This window comes from Pseudochaenichthys georgianus, unplaced genomic scaffold, assembly GCF_902827115.2.
Source record: "Pseudochaenichthys georgianus unplaced genomic scaffold, fPseGeo1.2 scaffold_541_arrow_ctg1, whole genome shotgun sequence".
NCBI classification, from domain to species: domain Eukaryota; kingdom Metazoa; phylum Chordata; class Actinopteri; order Perciformes; family Channichthyidae; genus Pseudochaenichthys; species Pseudochaenichthys georgianus.
In genome coordinates, this window is record NW_027263102.1 from 39,172 (window position 1) to 55,930 (window position 16,759).

The following is a 16,759-nucleotide window of genomic DNA, read 5'->3' on the forward strand; positions in this document are numbered from 1 at the left end:
ATTTTATCAATCAGGACCGTAAAACGTGATGGAAATCCACATTAAAACAGTGTAAAAATAGGGATAGAAGTTATTTTCACAAACCATGAAACCCACAGTTATATTCTTAAACAATTTATTATTAACAGATCCACAATCGCAAAAGCTCAAGCTCCCAAATGACAGGACAGTTTGCTTTGTTGACTTCACCCTCTTGTAATAAGCTGTCAAAACGGTTTTTCCTATACAGTGCTCTAGCGACCTCTAGTGGATCCAACCTAAAAAAGGAATAGGAACAAACAAAAACAAAACAGTGCACGGGATTGTGTACGACTCTTCCATTGTGCCAGGTGTTGGTCAAGGGGCACGTCCATGTGTACAGATGATGTCTAAAGACTAGCCAAAAGGAGTGACGGGAGGAACGGGCATTGTATTCTTTACAAAGTATATCAGATTTCAATCCTCGTCACGCTTTACCCCTTTTTATTTAAACGCCCGACATGCAGCAGAACCGTATTATTGTCGTTTCTGTTAAAGTGGCGCTCCGACCTGAACATTGATAAATAAAACACCGACGTCTTTTTTTTTGTTTCCTCGTAAAAAGGACAATTTGCCGTCCTGCACGACGCTGCGAAGAGAAAGAAATAACCCAATTTAAATCATCATCATTCCACACAATTCGATTTTCCTTGACCAATGTCCGTATGCAATCGAATGTTTGTTTTTCCTCCTTAAAAAAAAATCCAACTCATCCCGGGAAGAACGTGTTGGCTGGCGTCAGCGTTCTCTCCCCGCCGCCCGAGGATCCTCAGGAATAACTGGAGGTTTTGCTACCGACATCGTCCTCCTGCGATCCCATACTCTGAGGAAACAAACCGGAGTCACCCGTTAGACACCTGGGAGAACGGGTTCCTGAACAACGGCTCACATCTGTGGGTCGCTTTGCTGAGAGAACCCACTGCTGACCCTTGAATATCGAACATAACGCCTCCTTGGAAGTCCTGAAAGACTTTATTATTACCATGTATTCATAGTTTTTGTATTACGCATGTGCAGCAGCAATGCTTTTGTACTTTAAACTCGCTCAAATGGTCATGCTTTGTGCACCTGTGGTAATGTTTGAACTCCAGCTACCCTTGCATCACATCCCTCTGACATTGTGTAGCTACATTTTTGTTTTTAACTTAATTATACCACGTGAAAAAAGTATTTTTGCTTCTCACATAATAAAACAAGTAGATCTAGCACTTAGCCACGAGGTACATGCCACACAATTAATAAGGAAGGATGTGTTAAGGTAGAACTGGTCCCTGAACAACGGCTCATATTTCGGTTTGTTTTGGGACTTAATACGAGAACATGTGGATCGCTTTGCTGAGAGAACCCACTGCTGACCCTTGAATATCGAACATAACGCCTCCTTGGAAGTCTTGAAACACTTTATTATTACCATGTATTCATAGTTTTTGTATTATGCATGTGCAGCAGCAATGCTTTTGTACTTTATACTCAAGTTTTGTACACCATTTTTAATGTTTGGTCTTTGTATCGGTACTGGAGACATGTAAAAAACATATGTCGTGTGTATTATTGCTACACAAACATTATATTGCAGTCTTAGTTTCGCCAACTCCGTTTCTAATACGCAAAAAGACTGCAAAATGCGTCTGTGATGTATTTTCTATCTTTCCAATCCAGACGAGAGATCTGTCTCTCTCCTGCCTGAGGGGGCGGGGCGGTTTACACACACGGAGCTGCCACACCCACACACGGAGGAGATGGCGGAGAGAACGCGCTCCGAGGTGGTTAAACTTTACCCGTCTCGATGTGGACAATCCTCGTTACCAAGAGTGGAATTAGAGTTCAGCATGTGAGGGCGGTAACACGAGCAATTTGTCGAAACATGTATCAAAAGCGCTCCACATCCAGACGGAGGAATGCACCGGGTTCCACTGTCTCTCCAGCAGCTCTGTAGCCCCGTCCACGAGTACGTTTCCACAGGAGTCAGGTGTTATGTATGCTAGCAGCAACACACGGAGCTAACTCCATTATACAAACATGGGTTATGATTAGAGGAAACTGAGTTATTTATTTTGTTAAAGTTTCAGCTATTCTGTTTACAGTTCTGTCTTCACATTATTTAATACGATTTGTTAAAACATTGTCGTTTCTTTTGATGTGAAATATTATTTGTTTTTAATTTATTTTGTTTATTTAATTATTTTTTTTCAAAAGAACCGATAAGAGTGCCGTTAAAGCAGTGATTCTCAAACTTTTTTCACTCATGTACCCCCTAACCCCTTTGAAAAAAATATTCAGCCATGATCAGCGCAAACACAATTTGTTAAGAAGAAATGCCTATAAAGAGGTACAGCACAGCGCTGCACCATCGGTGTCTGATTTATTAAAACAACTACCTTCTAACTGAGAAACACTTAAATGCTACATTTCAAACGTTTACAATCCATCTCTAAATTCATGGCAAACCAATTTTAACGAGACGACATTAGTTGCATTGAACTGATCTTTTTAATAAGTTGTATTTACAATGTAGTGAAACATAGGCTTGTGCTTCACTGAGGATCTTTGCCATTCTCAAAAAAAAATGTCATTAACATAACATAAATCTCACGTACCCCCTGCAGTACTCCAACGTACCCCTAGGGGTCCGCGTACCCCCATTTGAGAACCACTGCGTTAAAGGACCGGATCGATAAAAGTAGTAATACGGTTTAAACCTTAACGATACCCATCCCTACATAATAAAACGAGTTCATCTAGCACTTAGTCGCAAGGTACAGACCACGACATTAACAAGGAAGGATCTGTTAAAGGGACAGTTTACCTCAAAATCACCACCTTCAGTGCAAGTTATCAAATGACATGTTTTAGTGAGAGTGGCAGACTTTTGGAGACATCACTAATATATATATTATTTTGCTAAAGCTATGAAGATGCATAGAAACAGCACAACAGGAACGATATGCATGTTCTGATTTAAGGAATGCCGTATATATACACATTAGGAAAATACATCCAAATAAGCATCAACATTTGATTTGCCTCACCTTCTGCACAAATTGTGGGTTTACTGTGATTTCTTGATCCATAGACTTTAGTTTCTCATCCAGCTCTATACATTTCAACATCTGCAAGGACACCAAGGAGGACACCAAGGAGGACACAGCTTTAGTTTCAGTCAGGATTCATTCAGAACTTGGACTTCATGCAATAAAAAAAAAAAACATCCTCACCTCTTGGTCAATTTTGTGGAGCATTGCTGGGTTGTTGTATTTCTCGGGGTTGTCGTGGAAGCAGACCATGCCGTCCTTTTGGTTAATGCTAGCGTAGATCTCACCGTCTTCAATCTGAAAAGGAGACGAACAATTTAACACAGAATGTCAAGTGCAGACTAAGCTGCTGTTTGATGCAAAACTTTAAAATTACACAGAATGTTACGATTAAATAGGAAGGCAACAATCAGCCAAGGATCTTCTGAAGGTTTAATAAATAAATAAATAAAATAAATAAAATAAATAAAATAAATAAAATAAATAAAATAAATAAAATAAATAAAATAAATAAAATAAATAAAATAAATTAAAATAAATAAAATAAATAAAATAAATAAATAAAATAAATAAAATAAATAAAATAAATAAAATAAATAAAATAAATAAAATACAATAAATAAAAATAAAATAAATACAATAAATACAATTAAATAAAATGAATAAAATAAATAAAAATACAATAAATAAAATAAATACAATAAATAAAATAAAATACAATAAATAAAAATAAATACAATAAATAAAAATAAATAAATAAATAAAATAAATACAATTAAATAAAATGAATAAAATAAATAAAATACAATAAATAAAATAAATACAATAAATAAAAATAAAATAAATACAATAAATAAAAATAAAATAAATACAATAAATAAAAATAAATAAAAATAAATAAATAAAATAAATGCGATATAGGACAGGCTCTCCACGCTTCAGTTGCCTCACCATGTGTAAGACGTATTTCTCCGCCTCCAGGGGGCCGGACAGCTGAACTCTGCTCGCCATGTCTTGCAAAGACAGCGTCAGAAAGGTCTGCAGGAGGGGCCCAAAACACAACGTGAAGAGAGGCTCAAATGTATCAGTATTTATAAATAACTGTTCCTCACAAGGGTTACAACATGCAGGGAGAAAATAAATAACATTAGATCAGGTGTTAAGTTACTTTAAGCTTCACTGTATCTCTGGATTTGGATTCAAAGCGCCTGCATCAAAGCAGCATTCAAATCCAGGATATTAAGGCTATCGAAACACTCCAATACGTCTCCTCTCATGTCGTGATGAAGACACAGTGTATATGTTAAATAAAGTAACCCAGCTCAAGCCGAGAATGAAACTGATGAGTCTCAATTAGCTTCACAAACTGACTTTAGCAGGTCTCGTTTAAGTTACACATTTCCAAATGTCTCCTCCAAAGCGTCGCCCCGTGAAGAAGCCGAGAGAAGACCAACTATAACCTTGGTTAGCCTCTGGATGTTCTTCTTGTAGAGAGAGGAGAGGCACTGCTTCACCAGCCCCGTGTTGCTGTCTCGTGCAAATTGCTCGCTGTGTTTGTTGACGACGCCGCGCAGCTCCGCCGGGTTGTTGGTGGTGTAAACCTGAGCTAACTCGTGGTATGCATTGCTCAGGGGCTAAAGGGAGAGGACAGAGAGAAACAGATTACTCCACGCACTAGTTTCCACAATGTGGGCACACTGCAGTTAACACATAAGTTACGTTAACTATCTTTCTGGCTACTTAACTAGCTTACGTTAGCTCCCTATCACACAGCTAGCTTACGTTAACTATCTTTCTGACTACTTAACTAGCTTACGTTAAATATCTTTCTGACTACTAGCTTACGTTAACTATCTTTCTGACTACTTAACTAGCTTACATTAACTATCTTTCTGACTACTTAACTAGCTTACATTAACTATCTTTCTGACTACTTAACTAGCTTACATTAACTATCTTTCTGACTACTTAACTAGCTTACATTAACTATCTTTCTGACTACTAGCTTACGTTAACTATCTTTCTGACTACTTAACTAGCTTACATTAACTATCTTTCTGACTACTTAACTAGCTTACATTAACCATCTTTCTGACTACTTAACTAGCTTACGTTAACTATCTTTCTGACTACTTAACTAGCTTACGTTAGCTCCCTATCACACAACTAGCTTACATTAACTATCTTTCTGACTACTTAACTAGCTTACATTAACTATCTTTCTGACTACTAGCTTACGTTAACTATCTTTCTGACTACTTAACTAGCTTACGTTAACTATCTTTCTGACTACTTAACTAGCTTACGTTAACTATCTTTCTGACTACTTAACTAGCTTACATTAGCTCCCTATCACACAGCTAGCTTACGTTAACTATCTTTCTGACTACTTAACTAGCTTACGTTAGCTATCTTTCTGACTACTTAACTAGCTTACGTTAACTATCTTTCTGACTACTTAACTAGCTTACATTAACTCCCTATCACACAACTAGCTTACGGTAACTATCTTTCTGACTACTTAACTAGCTTACGTTAGCTCCCTATCACACAGCTAGCTTACGTTAACTATCTTTCTGACTACTTAACTAGCTTACGTTAGCTCCCTATCACACAACTAGCTTACGTTAACTATCTTTCTGACTACTTAACTAGCTTACGTTAACTATCTTTCTGACTACTTAACTAGCTTACGTTAGCTCCCTATCACACAGCTAGCTTACGTTAACTATCTTTCTGACTACTTAACTAGCTTACGTTAGCTATCTTTCTGACTACTTAACTAGCTCACGTGAACTCCCTATCACACAACTAGCTTACGGTAACTATCTTTCTGACTACTTAACTAGCTTACATTAACTCCCTATCACACAACTAGCTTACGGTAACTATCTTTCTGACTACTTAACTAGCTTACGGTAACTATCTTTCTGACTACTTAACTAGCTTACGTTAGCTCCCTATCACACAGCTAGCTTACGTTAACTATCTTTCTGACTACTTAACTAGCTTACGTTAACTATCTTTCTGACTACTTAACTAGCTTACGTTAACTATCTTTCTGACTACTTAACTAGCTTACGTTAGCTCCCTATCACACAGCTAGCTTACGTTAACTATCTTTCTGACTACTTAACTAGCTTACGTTAGCTATCTTTCTGACTACTTAACTAGCTTACGTTAGCTATCTTTCTGACTACTTAACTAGCTTACGTTAACTATCTTTCTGACTACTTAACTAGTTTACGTTAGCTCCCTATCACACAGCTAGCTTACGGTAACTATCTTTCTGACTACTTAACTAGCTTACGTTAGCTCCCTATCACACAGCTAGCTTACGTTAACTATCTTTCTGACTACTTAACTAGCTTACGTTAACTATCTTTCTGACTACTTAACTATCTTTCTGACTACTTAACTAGCTTACGTTAGCTCCCTATCACACAGCTAGCTTACGTTAACTATCTTTCTGACTACTTAACTAGCTTACGTTAGCTATCTTTCTGACTACTTAACTATCTTTCTGACTACTTAACTAGCTTACGTTAGCTCCCTATCACACAACTAGCTTACGTTAACTATCTTTCTGACTACTTAACTAGCTTACGTTAGCTATCTTTCTGACTACTTAACTATCTTTCTGACTACTTAACTAGCTTACGTTAGCTCCCTATCACACAGCTAGCTTACGTTAACTATCTTTCTGACTACTTAACTAGCTTACGTTAGCTATCTTTCTGACTACTTAACTATCTTTCTGACTACTTAACTAGCTTACGTTAGCTCCCTATCACACAACTAGCTTACGTTAACTATCTTTCTGACTACTTAACTAGCTTACGTTAGCTATCTTTCTGACTACTTAACTATCTTTCTGACTACTTAACTAGCTTACATTAACTCCCTATCACACAACTAGCTTACGGTAACTATCTTTCTGACTACTTAACTAGCTTACGTTAGCTCCCTATCACACAGCTAGCTTACGTTAACTATCTTTCTGACTACTTAACTAGCTTACGTTAACTATCTTTCCGACTACTTAACTAGCTTACGTTAACCATCTTTCTGACTACTTAACTAGCTTACGTTAACCATCTTTCTGACTACTTAACTAGCTTACGTTAACCATCTTTCTGACTACTTAACTAGCTTACGTTAACTATCTTTCTGACTACTTAACTAGCTTACATTAGCTCCCTATCACACAACTAGCTTACGTTAACTATCTTTCTGGCTACTTAACTAGCTTACATTAACTCCCTATCACACCACTAGCTTACGTTAACTATCTTTCTGACTACTTAACTAGCTTACATTAACTCCCTATCACACAACTAGCTTACGTTAACTATCTTTCTGACTACTTAACTAGCTTACGTTAACTATCTTTCTGACTACTTAACTAGCTTACTATCTTTCTGGCTACTTAACTAGCTTACGGTAGCTATCTTTCTGGCTACTTAACTAGCTTACGGTAGCTATCTTTCTGGCTACTTAACTAGCTTACGTTAACTCCCTATCACACAACTAGCTTACGGTAACTATGTTTCTGACTACTTAACTAGCTTACATTAGCTCCCTATCACACAACTAGCTTACGTTAGCTCCCTATCACACCACTAGCTTACGTTAACTATCTTTCTGACTACTTAACTAGCTTACGTTAACTATCTTTCTGACTACTTAACTAGCTTACATTAACTCCCTATCACACCACTAGCTTACGTTAACTATCTTTCTGACTACTTAACTAGCTTACGTTAGCTCCCTATCACACAACTAGCTTACGTTAACTATCTTTCTGGCTACTTAACTAGCTTACGTTAACTATCTTTCTGGCTACTAAACTAGCTTACGTTAACTATCTTTCTGGCTACTTAACTAGCTTACGTTAGCTCCCTATCACACAACTAGCTTACGTTAACTATCTTTCTGGCTACTTAACTAGCTTACATTAACTATCTTTCTGGCTACTTAACTAGCTTACGGTAGCTATCTTTCTGGCTACTTAACTAGCTTACGTTAACTCCCTATCACACAACTAGCTTACGTTAACTATGTTTCTGGCTACTTACCTAGCTTACGTTAGCTCCCTATCACACAACTAGCTTACGTTAACTATCTTTCTGGCTACTTAACTAGCTTACGTTAACTATCTTTCTGGCTACTAAACTAGCTTACGTTAACTATCTTTCTGGCTACTAAACTAGCTTACGTTAGCTCCCTATCACACAACTAGCTTACGTTAACGATCTTTCTGACTACTTAACTAGCTTACGTTAAATATCTTTCTAACTACTTAACTGGCTAAGAAACCCCTAGAATTGGAGAAACTAGGGCTGCTCGATTATGGCAAAAATCACCATAATTTTGGTCAAAAATGTATATCACGATTATTAAATACGATTATTTGAAAACATCCATTTATAGAAATTTAAAACAAATAATAATTTGAACAGTATCTTTTTAACTGTCGATTACCCTGAACGCATAATTCTGAAACACCAATACCAAAATAAATTAAATGATACATTTAAATAAATATCAAAATAATAAATACCAATAAACAAGATCAACAAATATTTTGGAGCGCCCTTCCAGTACTAAACATATATAAATAAATATAAATTACACCTAAATAAATTAGATCAAATATGTTGTCGTGCACTTTTCTTTTTAATGACTGATTTTAAATGCCATTTTCTAAATGTCTTTTGGAAAGCACTTTGAATTTCCTTGTGTTGAAAGGGGCTATATAAATAAACTTGCCTTGCACTGTCACAACCTAGCAAAGAAAAATAATCGTTGTTTTCGTAATTGTGGCAGGCCAACATCGTAATTGCGATTAAAATACGATTAATTGCACAGCCCTAGGGGAAACTGTGTTGACGTCATTAGAACGCAGCTAAGTTGAACACAGAACGGTGCAGGACACCCTGGAAGTAAGCATTGCAACGGCTCCTTCGACAAAACTTCCAACGGGAGTTCCCGCGGCAACCGAAATGCCGACTCATTTCCAGATGTCAGGACACATTCCCGCACACAATGTGGCTTGCGTGAGCGTGTTAGTCCTCACCTTGATGAACCTCCCCACGATCTGAGAGGTGTATTTGGGCAGTGGCTGCACTTTGCCGTGGAGAATGAGCGACACCAGGATGTATTTCTTATAGGCTTCCAACATGATGTGGCTCACTGCCATGGCTGGAGTGGTTATTGCCTGAGAAAGTGAAAACACGTGATTATCTACCTGTACACAAGAGAAAATGTTGATTATATTACACAATCAGGGCTTAAATAAGTACATGAGATATTCAAAGTACATTTTGGAGTGTTTTATGGGTGTGTGAGTACCTGTTCATAAAAATACAGTGCTCTTTCGAAGTTTTTGAGGCCCGTGTAGATCATGCCACCGTAGTAGTAGTAACATAAAAAGTGCTTGGCGTCGTACGCTCCGTTCTCCTTACAGATGTCCATCATGTCCAACTCCAAGAAGGGCAGCGCGGGCTTGAAGCACTTCGCTAACAAGCACAGCTGTGAGGAGACGGGAGTAATGAGAGGACGATGTTAGGGTCAAACTGGAGAGACACTGGGCTGGGAATAAGACCGGGGTTTCATTATTGAACAGTCTTTAAACGGAAGAGTAGGAAAAAATAGGAGATGGAAAAGAGTCAAGATAACTAAGATAACGTGGATGTAGATCATAAACGGTAGAAAAATGTAATGATAAATGCCCAAATTGTTATTGGGATTGTGTAAGTAAGTATACAACTAAACTAATTCCATAACATAGGGTTACTCATTTTTTATCTTTAATGCAGAAATGCTACATATTAAGTCTTTAAATCAGAATTAAGACGCTGTTTTAATTCCAGGGTTTTGTGAGAGTTTTTAGTATGAAATAAATCAAATATATTTACAAAATTGAAAATATGAATTTAAACATAAGAAGTTTAAGTAAAAATATTCAATAAAAAAAAAAAAAAATCTAAAAATATTTGTAAAAAACCAGAATAACAATTTTTCAATAAAACATTGTAAGATTTATATTAATAAGAAGTGAAACTAAGATTGTCAATACAAATAAATAAATACAAATATAGTAGAAAACTGCTAAATCTTAAACACCCCCAGCATGAAGGAGACTCACCTGACACAGGTCTGCATGAACTGAGGTAAGTTGGTTTGTGTTCATCTGCATTTTGTCTATTGCCTGTTTTAGGACGACAACACCCCTCAATGGCTGGAGGAGGAGGAAGAGGAGGAGGAAGAGGAGGAAACCACCAGTTAGTTATTCAGCAGAGACGTTCAAACACAAGGAAGACAGTCTGGGTCTGGGTCTGGGTCTGGGGCCCCCCCGGCCCCCCCCGATTTAAGATGCATGAAATATATAGATTGAGAAGAAAAAGGAAAACGTGGATCTGTTGGAAGGGGAGACTCGGCCGTGTGAAAGCAGGTGGATAACTCAATTGGGACGAATGTGGAAAATGTAATTAAAATGTCATGTTTTTTATTCTCCCTGGGGAAATAACGTCCGCATGTAAGGGGCACTTTGAACAGATTCACCAAAGCAGAAGAGCTGGCGTCCTTTAAAAGATAATCAGTGTCATGGCGCATTTCCACTGCAGCACGGTTTAAGCGTGCGGTGCCAAACCCGGCCCGTTTATGGTTGCGTTTCCACTTGAGCTAGTTCCGGCTAGCGGGTACTTTTTCAGTTTTTCTGGGCCTCCAAAATCGAGGTTCTTTCTGGGCCAACAACCGGGCTGAGAATGCTAAACTAGTGACGGGCAAGGGGGCTCCAACTACAACAAGATGAACATATTTGACCGTGATTTAATTGTAATACACGTTTCAAAATGATGCCGAAGTAACAACACACTGATACCGGTTAGTAAACACCATGAATTAATGCTTTGAGTCTGCAGACAGACGGCAGAGAAACCCCTTTAAAATGCGTGTTTTCTGAACTGGAGATCGGCTAAGCTAACGTTATATATGCTCCGACCGTCCCACACTCACAACAACGGCCTACAGACATAAATAAACCAGCGACTGTATCCTCCATGACACAGGCAGTCTGTGGTTTGTACTTGTTTCACTTCTGTCTAGTTTCTGAGCAGATATGAGGAGCTGTGAGCTCTGAGTGCTAACAGCTAACGGCTGATGTTGGTTTGGTGGTTCGCATTGAAGATGACGTCACGGCTCCGCCTACACTGCGTTACTATAGTTACTGCCCCAGCTGTGATGGAAACGCAGCATAAAGTGAGCCGGGCCTAACGAGGCCTAACTACACCGTGCTAAGCCGTGCCAGGCCCTGCAGTGGAAAAGCTCCATTAGAGCCACTTAAGCACTTATTTATGTCCAAGTAAAATGTTTAAATGACAGGTTAGGTAGCTGAACGCCATTTATATGAACACCTCCATCATTGTAAATATGTATACACGTGGACTGTGCTAAGGTTATATTTCCGTTTGCTATTATTCTGTTATTCAATGCTTAATTTCCTTATTCACGACGTCGTAATAGAGACTTTTAAAACTATGTTAAGCTAGTAAGATGCTGGAGACCTCAAAGCTTGGATCCCAACAAGATGATGACCGTGTAATCGTGGTTTAGTTATTTAATGCTAATCTATAGCATACAGTATTGGATTATCAAGCGCATAGTGGACCGAGTGAGATATCCTTTGGATGGAATAACCTGCCATGGGTGGCTGTGGCTCAGTGGATAGTGCGCTGAACTTAGAATCGTGTCCACAGTATTGAGTTGTAAGTCGCTTTGGATGCCACTTCAAATAAACCCTCATTTAAGTTGTACCTGCCTCCCGTGAGTACAATGCGACTCGACTAAAGCTTTGGGCATTGGAGCTAAGATACCATGCAGACTAGGAACCTGGTGCATTGGATAAACAGCCACTATAACGGGCAGAGACTCGTGGAAAGCTAAATCATTAAAGAACAACACTCACCTGTTTGCGCTCTACGAGGGCGTTTGTCAACTGGTGGCAGAGACCAGCAACTGTGAGAGGAAGCAAAGAAAGGCGTTCGATTATCGACTTGCTTTTCTTTTTTTGAGGCGAGTGAAGTGTTGAGTGCTCACATGCACACGAAGCTTCATCGCAAACATATTTCTGGTAAAACACATTTTTCCTCATGCTCAAAGCTTCAAGGACAAGTTCACACCGCCCAGAGCCCGGCTGCCGCGTCACGACGTCACCGTTTACGTCGCTGATTTTCTCCCCGATGGGCCGGCGTCGGGTCGATGGTCGTGTTGCTTGGAATCACACGAAGCCAGATTAAATTAAATAACGACTTCTCAACCCTTATGCTTTTCTCCAGAGTGCCGAGGTTCATCGTTTATTCAATGTGATTCAGCCGCATTTACCGACCGCTGCTCGCCGTTTGGCATCACAGCGCTGTTATGAACGTTTCTCTGGTATAAAATGGGTGATGTTACCATAGCAACCGAAGCTAAACAGACTACTTGTTGCTCTCCTGCTGTGGCATAAGCCGGCACATTTTACCGGCGTATTTTTCATTATGATTCTACTCGTGATAGTCGGACACGACAACCTGTGCAGCCCATGTATCGATTCCATCCGATAGCTGCTATAACACAAAACGTCTGCCTCTCTCCACAATGACCAATGCCAGCGAACGGACAAACAGAATCACACGAAGCCTGGTTAGCGTCGCCTGACTTTTTAAAGTGTGTTGTTGTGGTTGCGTTCGAGTCACTTTGCTCAGCACGACTGCTCGTTACAACTTGTATTTGCCGTGCTCGCCTTTAACTGTTAGCTCAGGTTAATCTCGCCTCCGACGTAAGCGTGACGTGTGCGGTTCTCGCTTCGACACCGACAATTATTTTTCCGGAGCTTAGAGGCGGCTCCGCTGCGGTGTGAACAGGAAAAACCGGTGCTTTTCAGGCTCTAGCTGGTGTGAAAGGGGCAAGAGTGCAGCTTTGAGCAGAGTGCACTGTGAGCAACATGTCACTGTTCAGGGTCGAGACCCGCACACCAGCATGCTTCTTAAATATTAAGGAGAGGTAAGGTCAGTCTGTACTAGGGATGCATATCGTTGACTTTTTTACGATACCGATACCACTGAACGATACCGATACTCAACCGATACATATCGTGATACTTTGAAAATGTATCATCCCACAATTACTCCCATGAAGTGCTTTACGATATAGTTCACATGTCAAATGAATATTAAATTCAGCTGTGGGACTTCTTGGACCTTTCAGTACTGAACAAACAATGAATATGAAAATATGAAGAAAACCGATTATGGAATATCTTGTATAACACATCCGGTGTGCCGCGTGAATAGCACATCTTGTCGATGCAAACAGACCGTTATAGCTCCGTTATGATTAATGTTAAACCTGAGATTCGACTAGAGAACAAATACATAATAGAATAAAGGTCATGAGATCTCGGCATTGCACAAACAAACAAATCTCATGTTTAAAATCAACATTTGCCTTCGCTGGTGAGAGAAACAAATCCCACCACAGATCATTTTTGGGACTTACCTTTCTAGTATTGAACAAACAATGAAAAATACATAAAATATGAAGAAAAACGATGCAATCTAATTTATAACACGCGCCATCACGGGCCACGGACTCGCTTTGAAAATGTATTTAAAAAAATAAAATAATTTTTTTTTTTTTTTTAAAGTATCGAAACCGGATCTGATTTCGGTACGGTATAACGTAGCCACCAGGAACCGGTATTTCGGTAATACCGTATGCATCCCTAGTCTGTACTCACAAGTGTCTGTTGCATATCTAATGTGCTCTCCATTGCAGGTGCTGATGAAGAGCTGGACTTGGGAGAACAGCGTCTCAAAGTCAGGGATGTTTGGCATGGAGAACTTCACAAATCTGGATCAAAAGAGAAGGAGGTGAGACACACACACGTCCCGATGCACCAAGGACACTTTCACGCAGGCCTCACAGCTTCACAGCCAACACGTTAGGGATGAGAAGGACACATGGAACGGGTTGGTTGTCAGATCATTTCCAGTTGCTAAGAGTCAAATGATATCATTCTTCACTCGAGTTTTAAATCTTGAGGATGCAGAAGGGACCGTATAACATTTCATTAAGTAAAACCTAAATTCTTCATGTCGTGTGTTCCCCGATGTGCAATCATACATCCAGGCTCGTCGGTTTACTCTTCAATGCAGCCTTTTTGGATTCACTAAATAACAGGAAATTATCGCTTCCTTTTTGACAAAGTTCTCTCAGGCCTACGGAACGTATTGGACGTGCAGTAGCCTTTGCAGCGGCTTCCTGTCAACACAAGGTTTGCCATTCTATAAGCAAGCCCATTAGGATACTGAGAATTAGGAAATAGCGCCCTTTACTGCAACTCTTACTACTTTTAAATCCAGGCTGAAGACTTTTCTTTTTGTCGCTGCTTTTAATTGAACTATTCACATCTTAAACTGCACTGTAACTTTTATCCATGTATTTTTCCTTAATGTTTATTTTATTAGCTTTTCTTTTTTAATGCTTAATGTCTTTCATTTTTTTTTTGTAAAGCACTTTGAATTGCCCTGCGTTGAAAAGTGCCATTTAAATAAACTTGCCTTGCCTTGCCTTTATTCAAGAACTAATTACTTGATATTTTATTGGTTGTGTAAAATGTTAATGAAGTTTTGTTTTCATCAACTCCTCCACGTCTACCCTACCCTTCACATATTCTATTCTATATGACCTTCAACAGACACAACAATAACCAGTGGTTCTCGAACCTTTTCTCAATAGTGTATCCCCTTTGAAAAAATAATCCAGCCAAGTACCCCCTGCTTTGTTAAGGGGAAACATGCCTATATAAAGAGGTACAGCACAGCGCTGCACCATCAGTGTCTGGTGTCTTGAGTCTGTTAGCTCGGACAGAAACTCTGTAATAAATGTAGTCTATATTTCATAAGAGGTGAAAAACCTGAGAGCATTTTAAAGCCATTTAACGAAAGGCTTATATAATCTGTCTGTATTTGTATTTAATGTGTGAACGAGGCGATGTAGAGAAGGTTAAGCTGTCATTATTAGGCTGTACTTTGTTATATACTGCTGGCGTGGTAAGCAGGCTTATTGTGTTGGGATATTTGGGGAGTTAGGTGGTCCGTGAGTGACCTTGGTATGAAGAAGTTTGAGAAACTCTGGTGTAGACAATCACAAGAAGTGGCAGGAAATGAACTCAAAAGGAAAAACAAAACACCAGAAGACTTCACAAGACACCGAGGAAAAGCTCTCAACGCTGACGGTGTCAATCCTGGACAGATTTAGGATGAAGGAGGCTACTCACAGCACAGCCAGCACGCCCAGGGAGTGCTCCTGGATGTCCAGAGCCCCCAGAACCGTGTCCAGGTGGGACAGGTTTTTGGCCAGCAGCTCCCCGCTCTTGTTGATCAACTCGCAGAGCTGAGTCATCTGGCCTGGAGGTGAAAGGGCAGGAAGACATGGGGAAATTAAATCACTTTGGAGCCATTTAGATCTTTGGAAGCACACATATCTCGTAAACAAAAACAGTTTGCATCATAATACTAGATGCAGATCAACATTTGTGATTTTTTTTAAGGCATTTTTTCTTGTAAATAATTGACCGCTCGGATGTTATTCTGGGATTTCTTGTCATATCTTATTACATGCTGTGGCAGCCAAGATAAGATATACTTTATTGATCCCAATTTGTGAAATGTTTTGGTCACAGCAGCATGTAAACAAGGCATTGCACATAATGTAAAAGGTAGGCAAATAGTAGAAATAAACAAACAATCAAATAGACACATATCAAAGTAGATAATAAAACAGAACTAAGAATTAAAATATATAAATATTGACAGTTACAGATATAAATATGTCAGAGGGGAACAAGATTAAACTGAACTGTACACTAGATATGGATTCATAACTTCCACAGTTATTGTAAATAATGAGGTTAAATGAATAAATCCACCAAGATGAGAAGAGGAAACACTTCATTTCTGCATTGTTTTAATGGTGGGATTTGTGGTAAAATTGCTATTTAACCGTCTTCTTCCATCAATAGGCTGTTCTTTGCAAATATATGAAACAAACTGACTACAAATATATGTACACGAATCCAGCTGTGGCATTGTATTTCAATAAAAATCCGGTCAAGGCCTTGAAACAAGAAGCAAAGCGAGCGCGATTGACGGGTGCCTTTGAGCCAATAGAATTCGTGTATTCCCTCCAACAGCCAATCACGTGAGGCAAGGGCGGGACTACCGGTAGGCAGTGCTCAGATATTATTTATTTAGCTCAAAAAGTAGGATTTAAGATATTTAGTTTGATAAACGACCAAGTCGCGGGTGACATAACGCTCCTGTGTACTAATGCATCTTCTGGTGATACTTTACAGTACTCTAACACTCAGAACAAGTCAATTTTAACGGTGTGTTTACATGATATGGCAAAAAGATAAAGCTATCGGCAAGGCATTGGATAGCCTATGCTAAGCTAACTACCTAATACTTCCCATTAAAATCAGTTTTAGCAAACGTACCTTGAGCGGAGAGCTGCCGCACATTGTTCACAAACTGCTCCAAGGCTGAAGCCATTATTTCCTGGGTCCAAAGTCGAGGTAATTTGCACTGTTTTTCATTCAAACCTCAGAAACAACTCCGTCCGGACTGAAGACAGGGGGCCGCCACTGAGGTCAAACTATCGCG

The 16,759-nt window shown here is 39.2% G+C and overlaps 1 protein-coding gene across 1 annotated transcript; it reads right to left on the minus strand.

The window, feature by feature from the left end:
* Window positions 1-98: 98 nt before the first annotated feature.
* On the minus strand, window positions 99-16,753 carry cops3 (COP9 signalosome subunit 3). Its single transcript, XM_034079055.1, has 12 exons — window positions 16,594-16,753; window positions 15,373-15,502; window positions 13,831-13,943; window positions 12,019-12,068; window positions 10,201-10,293; window positions 9,405-9,584; window positions 9,130-9,270; window positions 4,511-4,684; window positions 4,002-4,088; window positions 3,234-3,347; window positions 3,048-3,128; window positions 99-841 (listed from the first exon to the last, which is right to left on the minus strand). Exons 1-12 carry the CDS (start codon window positions 16,646-16,648, stop codon window positions 788-790), a joined length of 1,272 nt encoding a protein of 423 aa, XP_033934946.1. The 5' UTR covers window positions 16,649-16,753; the 3' UTR covers window positions 99-787.
* Between the last annotated feature and the right edge of the window lie 6 nt (window positions 16,754-16,759).

Bases quoted from the DNA above. Each gene is read 5' to 3' on its own strand.
- cops3 (XM_034079055.1), bottom strand. From the start codon at position 16,648: ATGGCTTCAGCCTTGGAGCAGTTTGTGAACAATGTGCGGCAGCTCTCC. The intron at 3,129-3,233 runs GTGAGGATGTTT...GTGTCCTTGCAG, and splicing joins TCCACAAAATTGACCAAGAG to ATGTTGAAATGTATAGAGCT. The intron at 842-3,047 runs GTGAGGCAAATC...TTGTTTCCTCAG, and splicing joins ACCCACAATTTGTGCAGAAG to AGTATGGGATCGCAGGAGGA.